A 12737-nucleotide genomic window follows, 5' to 3' on the forward strand; every position below is an offset into this window, starting at 1 on the left:
GGCCTACAGCTCACATCATCCTAATAGCACAAAGTCAGATAAGCACCTCTAGTGCCCAGAGTTTGGTTTCTAATATCAATTTCCATGGAAAGGAAATGCGGCTTAGGAAAAATTGGCCAAATGCATGTCTGGGATACAGAAGGTGTAAGATGGGCTTGGGATATCTTGCTACTAGAAAGCAAAGACAAGTAAATATTGTGCATTTTAGGCTACCTGGGCCAGTTAAAGGACTGCTTTAGCTAACATAACATTTTGGTCAAAAACACACACACACACACACACATACAACTAATGACCACAAATAATTGAAACAAATTGAGTCAATGAAAAGCCATTGGCTCATCACAGTATTCTAAGAGAAAAAATGTGTACAGTATGAAAAGAATGTGGTTATAAAAGACTATGGGGTTTTTTAATATGTTAATATCTCTAGGTTTTTGACCCTATTAGACTCACACAATATGAAAAGAATGCAGAATTCCATCAAGTTCCAGAAAATTTATAAAACCATTACATTTTGATATGAGGGATCCAATGGAATGAAGTTGAGAGTGCCTTTGTAGCCCAATGGAAGGACATTTTAAACAACCTGAGTGAATCAAAAACGTGGAAAATTCAACTGAAGCAGCAAAGAATGTTAGCCTCAAATCCATGTGTAGGCAGAAGAAATAAACGTTCTCTTAGTTAAATCTAAAGAATGTGGGCCACAAGACCAAGCACTTTTCTAGGGCAACGGGGTGTCTGTTGTATAGACAGGTCTGTAGTGTTCCAACCACTGTGGGTAGTAGGACACAAGCACTGCATCCCGGACAGTGGTTTTCTGTGACCTCTAGTGGTTTCCTCTGGTAATAACTGGAACTAACAACCATTTCAACGTGTCAAAGATTTTTTAAAAAATGGTATGGCATTTCTGTGCTTTGGGCTGGGATTATATCCATTCAATATGGTGGCAGGGGTTATCTCACCCTGACCCAAATCTTTGACTGACAAATGCATCATTACTCGAATGCAGCTCAAAAGACCAAACTTTTCTGAAGATGGTTCCACGAAGAGAAATATAAAAGGGGATGTTGGTGAGGATGCTGGAAAGTACTGGCAGCACAGAGACCAGAGTGTAAAACCTTCCTGGGCCAGACTTTGGACCAAATCATTATGACATCTTTGAATCCTGTTTCCTCATCAGAGAAATGAGGGTGCGAATGAAATGATTTCTCAGGTCACATCTGTCCATGATATTCTGGGAATACAACATGCACAAGAGTTTAAAAATCTGAACCAGTTTCTCAGTCTGGATTCATTTCTTTTTTTATAACTGTAAGAAAATAAACATTTGTTAAATGTCTGGATTGGAGAAGACTTTTTATGGTTAAGAGTGATGAAAGAAATTATAAAGGATAGACCAGTAATTCAGAAGACAGCATTAAGAGAAATAAAAGACAAACAACAAGCTGAGAAATACTGGCAACAAATAAGAAAAATAATAACAGCAAACTTCTATTGTGTCTAACATTTATTAGGGTCTTACAAAGTGCCAGGCATATTCTAAGAGCTCTACATGGTTTCATTTCATGAGTTCATTTCTTTCCATAGTTAATAAAATCCCTTTAACAAACAGGATCATAACTTTTAAAAGAAGCAGTTTAAAGAAAGCATTAATTTACTGCTCAAGTTTTAGATCCCATTTTGTACTTGACATCTGAAGCAAAAGTGCTTGGATTACTTCACCCTGTCCAGCCCCTTCACAAGTAGCTAAGAAAAAAATATGTCTGTTGCATATCTACTTGGAGGTCATTTAATTTTCAAATAATAACGATAGTAAGAATCCATTTTTCATTTGCTGGAGAGAACAGCTGAAAAACAGCTGTAGGAAAAGTGAAAAGGGGGACTGTTGTTTTAGAGAGAGAACAGAGACCATTTTGATGCTAGTGAAATTCAAATGCCACTGGGGAAGAATCTCCAACATCATGTTTTCTAGTACTTGCCAGGTATTCTTTCCCCCAAATCAGTCCACTCTAAAGGGAGGACAAAAGGCAATTTTAAGACACAAAGTTACCTGAAAGTATACAAATTTGGAATCACCTATCTTGAAAGGAAAACATTGAAAGAGGCCTGCTAAATGAAGCCAAGCTGATTTTAGAAAACAATAATAATTAAGAATATGTGCATACCTACAGTGAGGGCATGACTCTTATGAGCTAGGGTTATTTCTGCCCTTTGTTGTTGTTGCTGTTCTTGTTTTTAATTGTGCTAAGGTATGCATATACAATTGACCATCTTAATCATTTATAAGTGTAGAGTTCAGTGTTGTTGAGTACATTCACATTGTTGTGCAACCATTCTCCAGAATTATTTCCATCTTACAAAACTGAAACTCTAAACCCATTAAACAACAACTCTCCATTTCCTCTTCCTCCAGCCCCTGAAAATAATTTTACTTTCTGTCCCTATGAAATTAACTATGAGCTACATCACATAAGTGGAATCATACAATATTTGTCATTTTGTGACTGGCTTATTTCACTTTAGAGCATACTGCTTATGTTTTCTTCTGGAAGTTTTATGGTTTCAGGTCTTACATTTAAGTCTTTAATCAATTTCGAGTTCATTTTTGTATATGGTGTAAGAAAAGTAGTCCAGTTTGATTATTTTGCATGTAGCTGTACAGTTCTCTCAACACCATTTATGGAAGAGGCTGTCTTTCCCCCATTTTATGCCTCCTTAGTCACAGATTGACCATATACATGTGGGTTTATTTCTGGGCTTTTTGTTCTGTTCCATTGATCTATGTGTTTGTTTTTGTGCCAATACCTTACTGTTTTGATTACTGTAGATTTGTAATTTGATTACTGTAGTTTGAAATCAGGGAGGATGTAAACTAAACAGCGTCTATAGTTTGATACAGCCAGTTTTGTTCTTTCTCAAGATTGTTTTGGCTATTTGGGGTCTTTTGTGTTCCCATGCAAATTTTGGAATTATTTGTTCTAGTTCTGTGAAAGATGCCATTGGTATTTTGATAAGGATTGCACTGACTCTATAGATTGCCTTGAGAGTATGATCATTTTAGCAACATTAATTCTCCCTATCCATAAGCGTGGTACAGTTTTCCATGTGTTTGTGTTGTCTTCAGTTTCTTTCTACAGGGTCTTATAGTTTTTGGTGTGCAGATTTTACCTTCTTGCTTAGATTTATTCCTAGGTATTTTATTCTTTTATTGTGAATAGGAATGTTTTCTTAATTCCTCTGACAATTTGTTGTTAGTGTATAGAAATGCAACAGATTTCTGTATGTTAATTTTGTATCCTGCAACTTTATTGAATTCATTTAATAGTTACAATAGTATTTTTGCTGGCATCTTTATGATATTCTCTATATAGTATAATGCCATCAGCAAACAGTGATACTTTTACCTATTTCTTTCTAATTTGGATTCCTCTTATTTATTTTTCTTGTTTGATTGCTGTGGCTAGGAATTCCATTTCTATGTTGAACAAAAGTGGTGAGAAGGGGCTTCCTTTTCTTGTTCCCGATCTTAGAGGAAAAAAATTCAGGTTTTCACTGTTGAGTATGATGCTAACTGTGGGCTTATTATATATGGCCTTTATTGTGTTGAGGTATGTTCCCTCTATGCACACTTTCTGGAGAGTTTTTACCATAAATGGATGTTTAGTTTTGTCAAAACCTCTTTCTACATCTATTGAGATGATCATATGAGTTTTATTCTTCAATTTGTTAATATGGTGTATCACATTGATTGATTTGTGGATATCAAGCCATCCTTGTATCCTTGGGATACAACTCACTTGACCATGGTGTATGATCCCTTTAATGTATTCATGAATGGTTTGCTAATATTTTATTGAGGATTTTTCCATCTATGTTCATCAGTGATATATACCTGTAATTTTCTTTTTCTGTGGTGTCTTTGTCTGATACCTTTTTTGGTATCAGGGTGATGCTGGTCTCATATAATGAGTTCTGAAAGCATTCCTTCTTCTTTGATATGTTGGAATAGTTTGAGAAGAAAAGGTGCAAACTCTTCTTGAAATGTTTGGTAGAATTCACCTGTGAAGCCCTCTGGTTCTGGGCTTTTCTTTGTTGGGAGTTTTTTTTTTTTTTTTAATATTACTGATTCAATTTCAATACTGGTAATTGTTCTGTTCTTACTTTCTATTTCTTCCTGATTCAGTCTTGGGAGATGGTATGTTCCTAGGAATTTATCCATTTATTCTAGGTTGTCCATTTTACTGGTATTAATTTTCTGTAGTAATCTTAGGGTCTTTTGTATTTCTGTGGTGTTGGTTGTAACTTCTTTTTCATTTCTGATTTTATTTATTTGGGCCCTCACTATTTTTCTTGATGAGTCTGGCTAAAGGCTTATCACTTTTGTTTGTCTTTTCAGAGAACCAGCTCTTAGTTTCATTGATCTTTTCTGTTGTTTATTTAGTCTCTATTTATTTTTGGTTCTGATCTTTATGATTTCTTTCCTTCTACTATCTTTGGGATACTTTTGTTCATCTTTTTCTATTTCCTTTAAGTGTAATTTTAGGTTGAGATTTTTCTTGTTCCCTGAGGTAGGCTTGTATTGCCATTAACCTCCCACTTAGAACCGCTTTTCCTGTGCCCCATAGATTTGGGGTTGTTGTGTTTCCATTTTTATTTGTCCTAAGGTATTTTTTGATTTCCTCTTTGATTTCTTCAGTGACCCATTGATTGTTTAGTAGCATATTGTTTAGCTTCCACATATTTGTCTTTCTGCAGTTTTTTTCTTTTAGTTAATTTCTAGTCTGATAGTGTTGTGGTTGGAAAAGATGCTTGACATGATTTCAATTTTTAAAAATTTATTGAGACTAGTTTTGTGGCCTAACATGTGATGTATCCTATAAAATGTTCCATGGGCTCTGAAAAGAATGCATATTCTGCTGCTTTTGGATGGAATGTTCTCTATGTATCTATTAAGGCCACGTGATCTAATGTGTCATTTAAGGCCAGTGTTTTCTTTATTGATTTTCTGTCTGAATAATTTGTTCATTGATGTAAGTGTGGTGTTAAAATTCCCTATTATTATTGTGCTACTGTCAATTTCTTCTTTTATGTTTGTTTATATTTCCTTTATATACTTAAGTGCTCCTTTGTTGGGTGCATATATATTTACAACTGTTTTATCTACTTGTTGGATTGATTCTGTTATCATTATGGAATGCCCTTCTTTGTTTCTTTTATAGCCTAGTTTTTTTTTTTTTTTTTTTTTAAGTCTTTATTGAATTTGTTACACTATTACTTCTGTTTTATGTTTTGGGCCATGAGGCATGTGGGGTCTTAGCTCCCTGACCGAGGATCAAACCTGCACCCACTGCATTGGAAGGTAAAGTCTTAACCACTGGACTGCCACAGAAGTCCTTATATCCTAGGTTTTAAAGTCTATTTTGTCTAAGTATTGCTACCCCAGCTTTCTTTTCATTTCCATTTTCATGAAATACCTTTTCCCATTCCCTCCTTTAGATAAATACCCAAAAGTGGAATTGCTGGATCATATGGTAGCCCTATTTTTAATTTTTTTGAGGAACTTCCATACTGTTTTCCATAGTGGCTGCATCAATTTACATTCCTACCAACAGTGCACCTTCCCTTTTCTCCACCTTTTCACCAACATTCGTTATCTTGTCTTTTCGAAAATAGCCACTCTAATTGGCGTTAGGTGATATCTGTGATTTGGATTTGCATTTCTCTGATTTTTAGTCATGTTGATCACTTTTTCATATACCTTTTGGCCACTTATATGTCTTCTTTGGAAAAATGTCTATTCAGAGAATGCTGATTTTTAAATTGTTTTTTATTAATTTTTAATTTTTTGCTATTGAGTAGTATGAGTTCTTTATATATTTTGCATATTAGCCCCTTATCAGATATATGATTCGTAAATATTTCCTCCAGTTCTGTAGGTTGCCTTTTCATTTTGTTGATGGTTTCCTTTGCTGTGCAGAAGCTTTTTAGTTTAATATAGTAAACCCCATTCGTTTATGTTTGCTTTTGTTGTCAAAACAAAAAAATCATTGCCAAGACAAAAGTCAAGGAGTTTACCACCTACGTCTTCTTCTAGTTTTATGGTTTCAGGTCTTAAAATTTGGGGTGCCAGATGTGAGATTCAATCTCTTTGCTACTCAGGAGTAGCTGGGAGTTGAGCTCCCTCTTGATTATGAGTTGCTGAGCAATGGTGTGGGGTTTATTGTGGGACTGTATTGTGAATATTATTACCATGTCAGGTGATGCACACTTTGTATTCCTATTAATATTCTTGAGGTCTGTTCTGGAACATAAGTTACTTAGAAATAGTTCTCCTGGATATTGCTTGTTAAACTTTGTTAAGCAGGACCAATGCAGTATTTAATGCAGGGCTAACTGGTTCCAACTACTTAGGCAAAACTGAGTACCCACTGACCCATGAATTATGAGGTTTTTCACTGTGACTGACTGGAGCAGGCACTACTTCTGTATGCAGTTTGATGACTGTTCCAATTTTTCAGGTGGTTCTTTCATTGGCTTCATGCAGTTTTCTCACATGCATGCACCAATCTCTGCATATCTCTGGGGTTTTGGTACAGCTCTCTCCCCTCCAGACTTTAGCTGTCTTGGTGTCCCTGGTCTCTCAGCTCTGACTCCTTAATGAGGAGCTTCCACTGCATTTCCCCTCCATATGCCACTGCCCAGAAATTCTCCTGAGGCAGACAGCTGGGTCAGTCCCCGGGTTCATGTGTTTCCTCTTAGGGATCACTGTCCTCCACTGACTGATACACAATGTCCTGAAAACATTTCATCAAAATGAAAACACTGTATGAATCTGTTGTTTCATATATTTTTGTCTTTTTCTTGTTTTAGGTGGAAGGATAACTCTAGTACTTGTTATCCATGTTAGATGAAAGTGGAAGTCTTCATATGCAAGCTGCAAACCTGAATCATATGCCAGGAAGCTCTCTGTGCCACCCACTCCTCCCTTTTATAGTCCATATCCTACTCATGCTATCTTGCTGATGCACCTTTTGAAAGGTCTCTCAAATATATGCTCCTTTTGATCCTGTGTTAACCACCTCTATCTAGACTATTTCATACATGCTTTATTGCTAATAGTCTCTGAAAAGATCTTCCTGGCTCTATCTAGCCTTCAATCATCCCACAAATTTCTATAACAGATTTTTTTTTTTTTTTTTTTACTGCTGTTTTCCCAGAACCTAGAATCTGATGTATGTTGGTACTTGACAAAATTGCTAAATTAATGAATTGCTCTTCTTTTACAACCAATTTATTAGGTATTTCCTGGGCTTCGAAAGCCCTAACTACTCCCCTCTGACCACAGGTCAAGTCCAAGCTGAGGCTGCCAATCAATGCTTTACATAATCGTCTATCCATCAACTTAGGTGAACCCTGTCAACTCCCTAGAACAAGTGGTTCATTTCTCACATGTGTCTTACAGCCATTATTAACTTCAAACCTTTTCTCACATGTTCCTTCCATTCTGCCCCTTGAATTTTATCCATCCTCGAATTCCTTCCTTTCTCATGTTCATACAGCACTCGCCCCCTCTGAATTCTTATAGCAGCTATTCTTTGTGATTGAGCACTTTCGCTGTCTCCTATTTGAGTGTGTGTTTTTTTGCCTTGTGCATGTTTAGATTTTGTCTTCCCAAATGGACCAAAATTTTGGAGAAGTAGGAACCCTCTTTTACAATTCCTTTATATACCTTAAGGCACAGTAGGTACCTCAATAGGTATTTTAAAAATGAAGGCAGAGATCTTGATTCATTGACACATGCTGTAAATCACTTATTTATAGTAAATTGATGTCTCACTCATCACATGCCGTTTTGTTGTCCACATTGTGAAATGGTACCAATGGTGAAAATCACCTCACAATAAGGTCTTTTGGGTTTTAAATCAAGGTCTACCTTATTGGGTCAAGATTCTAGAGTGTATTTCAACTTATTATTTACCAAATTTTTATTTATCAAATTAAATACTGTGCCCAAGTCTCTACAAAATAATTTAATATTAGGGATGTTATAGCAAATCATACTTAAACAGAAATGAAGGAAATCCTGATATCACATAGCCAGTGAACATAAACTGGTATTTATTTATGCAAACATACTATAAAATTCCTCTAAATCTTCAAAAAAAAAGTTATGTCGCCATATAAAATGGGAAAATCTAAAGTGAATATTAAGATTTCATTTCTAGTTCATAAAAAATATTGAAGTAAAATTCCTTGCCCACAAACACAGAATCAGAGTGAGAAAATGCGAAACATCAGTTTTTTGCCTTGGAAAAGGCATGTCTATTTTTTAAAAAGTGTTTTAATTGATAGGAACTCCAATAAAAAAGACTAAATTTTTCTTGTCATAATGACATCTTGGAAACCTACACAGCTTTCCCCCCATCAACTAAATTTAGCACACACAAAATAAACTCCCCATACAGAATACTTTTGCCCTAGAAAACAGGTAATTCACATTCTGATAAAGAGCAAAAGACAAGTGCTTTATTATGAGAACTGTTCAAGTAAAATTTCAGTGTGCACCAGTGAAGGTGAATAAAGATTTGCGTCAATTGTTTTGAATGAACACTAGGTTAAAAAGGGGCTACACAGTTGTTGGGTTTTTTTTTTTCCAAACACCATCCTTTGCTAAGGCAAAAATACACTTCATTTTAGAACAGAACTTTACAGAAGAAAGCTACGTCACAGTACAGTACAGATCACCCTAGTCTGGAAGCCATCATGGAATGGCACATCACCTACGCTTAGAACTTTCTAATGTAGGCTAGAATTACAGTATTCAATCACAGCTTTATTTTCCTTTAAACTGATAAAATTGGAATACACTTTCTATTTCTCAGGAGTGTGAAGATGGGGCCCATATGCTGATATTACAGTAATTACAACATTAAATAACATTGCACAGTCAACCTCCAAGGCTAATTCAGTAGAAAATAACAAGTATTAAAATGTACCTTTACTAGTGGTTTTACATCGCATCTATCACTAATTATGAAAGAAAAGTAGGCAAATGCCAATTACAAAGCTGCACATTATAGGCACAATGATGTGGAATAAATACAAGAAATCTGGCAAAATATTAAAAACAAACAGGTCACATGGGAACCAACTGAACAACCACATAAGCGTAAATCAATAATATACTGCTATAAATAGCATGTTTTGCTCGGAAGTCTCTTAAGTAATGACAGATATGTGCCGGGGGTGGGTGAAGAGGCTGGGAGGCGCATGAGGCAAATGCTCCCAATGCCAGTTAATTCCTGAGGTGGCATTATTTCTTAACTGATGCATTGATCAACACTGTAAAGATGAGTTTGTGCTATGAAACAGTCCCAATATTATTGTACTTCCGCAATTAATGCTGTGGGATTTGGAAGGGAGCAAACCTAAGTGACATTTTACATTATAATAGCCAGATGAAGTACTGATTCTTTTAAATTTTGCTGCTACAATTAGCAGTGGGCCAGAAAATACTTTAAAGTTCAAAAGAAATTTGATGTAGGTTTAACTTCTTCCCCAGTACTTCTTAGTCAGCTCAAGGCAAAGCTATTATTATTTTCACGTACTTTATTTTAAAAACGCTAAGTGCCAACACTGTAAACATTTTGTATCTTCTCAACTAAACCTTGTCTGATAACAAGGATAAGAGCAAAGATAAGCAGGAGTAGTTCTGTGTATAATAAAGCTGATCTATTTATCAGCTTCTGGTTTAAATTTAAATATGATTTAAAAATAATTTTAAAAAGTCCATGCTATAATTGTAAAGACTATTTCTGTGCACTTTTAATTCTGGACACAACTCTCAATTTTTAAAATTGCATGATGGAGGTAAGAATTTAAAAAACCCACCAGAATGTAAATAACAGAAAGAACATTTTCAACTCAAAGCATCAAACGTACATTTACGTGCAGAAATCTAGACAACTATACAGGTTTTTCAGCAATCATCTGTTTTATTATACAACTCTATAAACAGAAAATGAACAGAAATACACAATATACTTACCTGTACATGTGAACCTACTTTCTTAGCTACAGATATTTATTATAGTTCATACTGACTTTAATTTTACAGTTCATAACTATGTATAACCTTATTGCAGTAAGGGCAAAATCTACATGGGGAGATTCACAGGCCGATCACATTAAGCATTGCCAGTACATTCAAAAACTGTACCTCATATATGGATGTATCTTCCCTGATCCTGTATAAATTTGAGTTTCTTTACAGCTTAAGCTCATTTGCTATTTTAGATGCAATGTTCTTAAAGGCAATAGAAGTCCCGGATATTCGCTTGAAGCGGACCCCATTGAGGGACAGCCGTGGCAACTTGCAGACCTCCATCTCCCACTGCACAAGGCTATCCTGCCTGGCATCTCCATGGACACAGAAAAGCAAAAACCTCTCTTTTTGTTCATAATCACAGTTATTTGCGTCTAACACTTTCCGGATTTCTCTCATCATGTCACTGGGGTCCATTGAACTAGTGGTCTTCATACTCCACGTGAACCGCAAAGAACGTGGCTTGGAATCTTTACCCTCCTCCTTGTCTCTTTCTTTTGGTTCCCCTGTTGTACTTCTGGAATAAGAGGACAGAGGGGGGAAAAAATGAAAACAAAAATTCCATTCAGCAAAGAAATCAAAACACACATAAAATCTAAGTGGTCATAACCCAGTGCTTAATAAAACTACCCAGTTTGCAGACTACCTTCAAGCAGATACAAAGATTTGTATCATCTTGCTGTTACAAAAACCAGACTCCAGGACGCCATCTGTTTTGACTTTTATTAATATCTTCCATTTAAAATAGCACATTTTCTTAAAGATATTTGTTTGTGGGAAATAAGTTTGCATCCCAAAGTAAAAAATTTAGTACTTTTCCTCCATATTTCTCCGTTTAAGTTGGAAAATGCATATCCTCCATTTTCTGTACATTTATACAAAATGGATACCACTAGCATGCTGCTTATAAATACACATTTTTGAAATACAATGAAAAATTTCCTTTCTTTTTTACCTTTTTTGGGTAGGAGAAGGACTGGGGACAAGGAGAGCAGTAACGGCTACAGAGGGATTACTTGTACCTGATGATGCTGTGAAAGAACGTGGTACTGCAATGGGGTGAAGACGTCAGGCCACACCACACGCAGGAGTGTAGACATCAGTTCTAATGATTTCAACGTTTTGCTAAAGACATCCTTCAAACAGTCTACAAGGCTCCACATGATCTATACTCCAACTCCCAACCCCAACCCTTCATCTATTATTTTCCTCCTTGCTCCCATCAAGACCCACTGGCCTCCATACTATTCTCCGAACATACGGGCTATGCTCTTGCCTTATGGCTCTAACACAGGCTGTTCCCTCTGCCACGAATGCTTTTCCCTCACATAGATGCATGACTAACTCCCTTACTTCTTTCAAGTTTCTGCTCACTTTCTCCATGGGGTCTACCCTAACTACCCTACTGCACCCCCAGCTCCTACATTGGCATGGCCAACCTCCTCACCCTGCTATTTTTTCCTCTATAGTACTTATCACATTCTTACATAGTATTTAATTCATTTATTATGTTTATTATTTATTGTCTGTCTCCACCGCTAGATTGCAAAGGCCAGGAGGGTAAGGAGTTTTGTCTGTTTTGTTCACTGATACATCTCAGACATTTAGAACTGTGCTAGGCAAACAGTAGATGATTAACACGTATTTGTTAAATGAATGAACCTTATTGGATTTTCCTTATCGTAGGTCTCCCATAAATAATACAGTATCAGAAAACCTACTTCAAATAATCCAAGAAAGGTAAAATTCATAGATTACTTATGATTCAGAAGATGCTGTAATTAAATTTGTTGAGCAATTATCCACAGATGTCACAATTTTAACTTGTTAATCTATCTCACTTACATGTGATTTAAAGAAAAATATGATGTACTTTGAAAGTTTATATTCTACTATATAAATATTTTGTATCTGTTTATAGATTTTATATCACTACCATATAAAGTATATTCACGTATACATTTATATGTATCGATTTTTATGTATACATTTACATATGCTTTCCTCCTCATTCCTAGATATCTGGGCTGACAGAGCTCTGCCACCTATGCAAGCTTGAGAAAAGCAGGAAAGGAGTAAGTACAGAAAATAAATTTCCAAAGTATGGAGAGCATTTATCTCAGTGGCTTCTCTATTATTCTCTTTTTTGCTCACTGAATCTAAGCCATGGCATCACAGGCCTCTGGGTGTGCAGATCCGACCAGTATCATTCACTGGGACCACGTGTACAATGCGGGCCATGGAATCAGCCTGCTAGGGTGGGGACGCACCCACGACATCACTTGATTGAACACTCATTTTCAAAACAGAACCGATGGCTAGGAAATGTAAATTACTTTCCTGAGGTAATAGAGCTAATGAGTTGGAAAGCAAAGACTAGAAATCAGATGTTTCATTCCAAGTATAGTTTTCCTTCCATTCCCTCAAGGAAACCTGGTGACCTTAAGACAACAGGCACATACAAGATATTTTTCTACCTGTATTTCAAAGGCATCAGCACTGGTAACATTAACTGTAGAAAGTGCCTGGAAATACTGACACCAATAGTAACCACTAACATTTACTGAGTACTTACTAGGTACCAGGAACTGTTCTAAGTGCCTAACATGTATTATTTACTCATTTACCC

The 12737-nt window shown here is 36.0% G+C and overlaps 1 protein-coding gene across 6 annotated transcripts in view; it reads right to left on the reverse strand.

The window, feature by feature from the left end:
* Positions 1 to 8099: 8099 nt before the first annotated feature.
* The window catches only part of MARK1 (microtubule affinity regulating kinase 1), a 141383-nt gene continuing 136745 nt past the window's right edge, over positions 8100 to 12737 (reverse strand). For 5 of the 6 annotated variants that reach the window (XM_067729717.1, XM_067729716.1, XM_067729715.1 and 2 more), the window contains one exon: positions 8502 to 10625. In XM_067729717.1, coding sequence (XP_067585818.1) covers positions 10271 to 10625 — 355 coding nt within the window. In that variant the 3' untranslated portion in view covers positions 8502 to 10270. Of the gene's footprint in view, positions 10626 to 12737 lie in introns of all 6 variants that reach the window. The other variant, XM_067729714.1, reaches the window with a different exon arrangement.

This window comes from Pseudorca crassidens, chromosome 2 (genome assembly GCF_039906515.1).
Source record: "Pseudorca crassidens isolate mPseCra1 chromosome 2, mPseCra1.hap1, whole genome shotgun sequence".
Taxonomy (NCBI): domain Eukaryota; kingdom Metazoa; phylum Chordata; class Mammalia; order Artiodactyla; family Delphinidae; genus Pseudorca; species Pseudorca crassidens.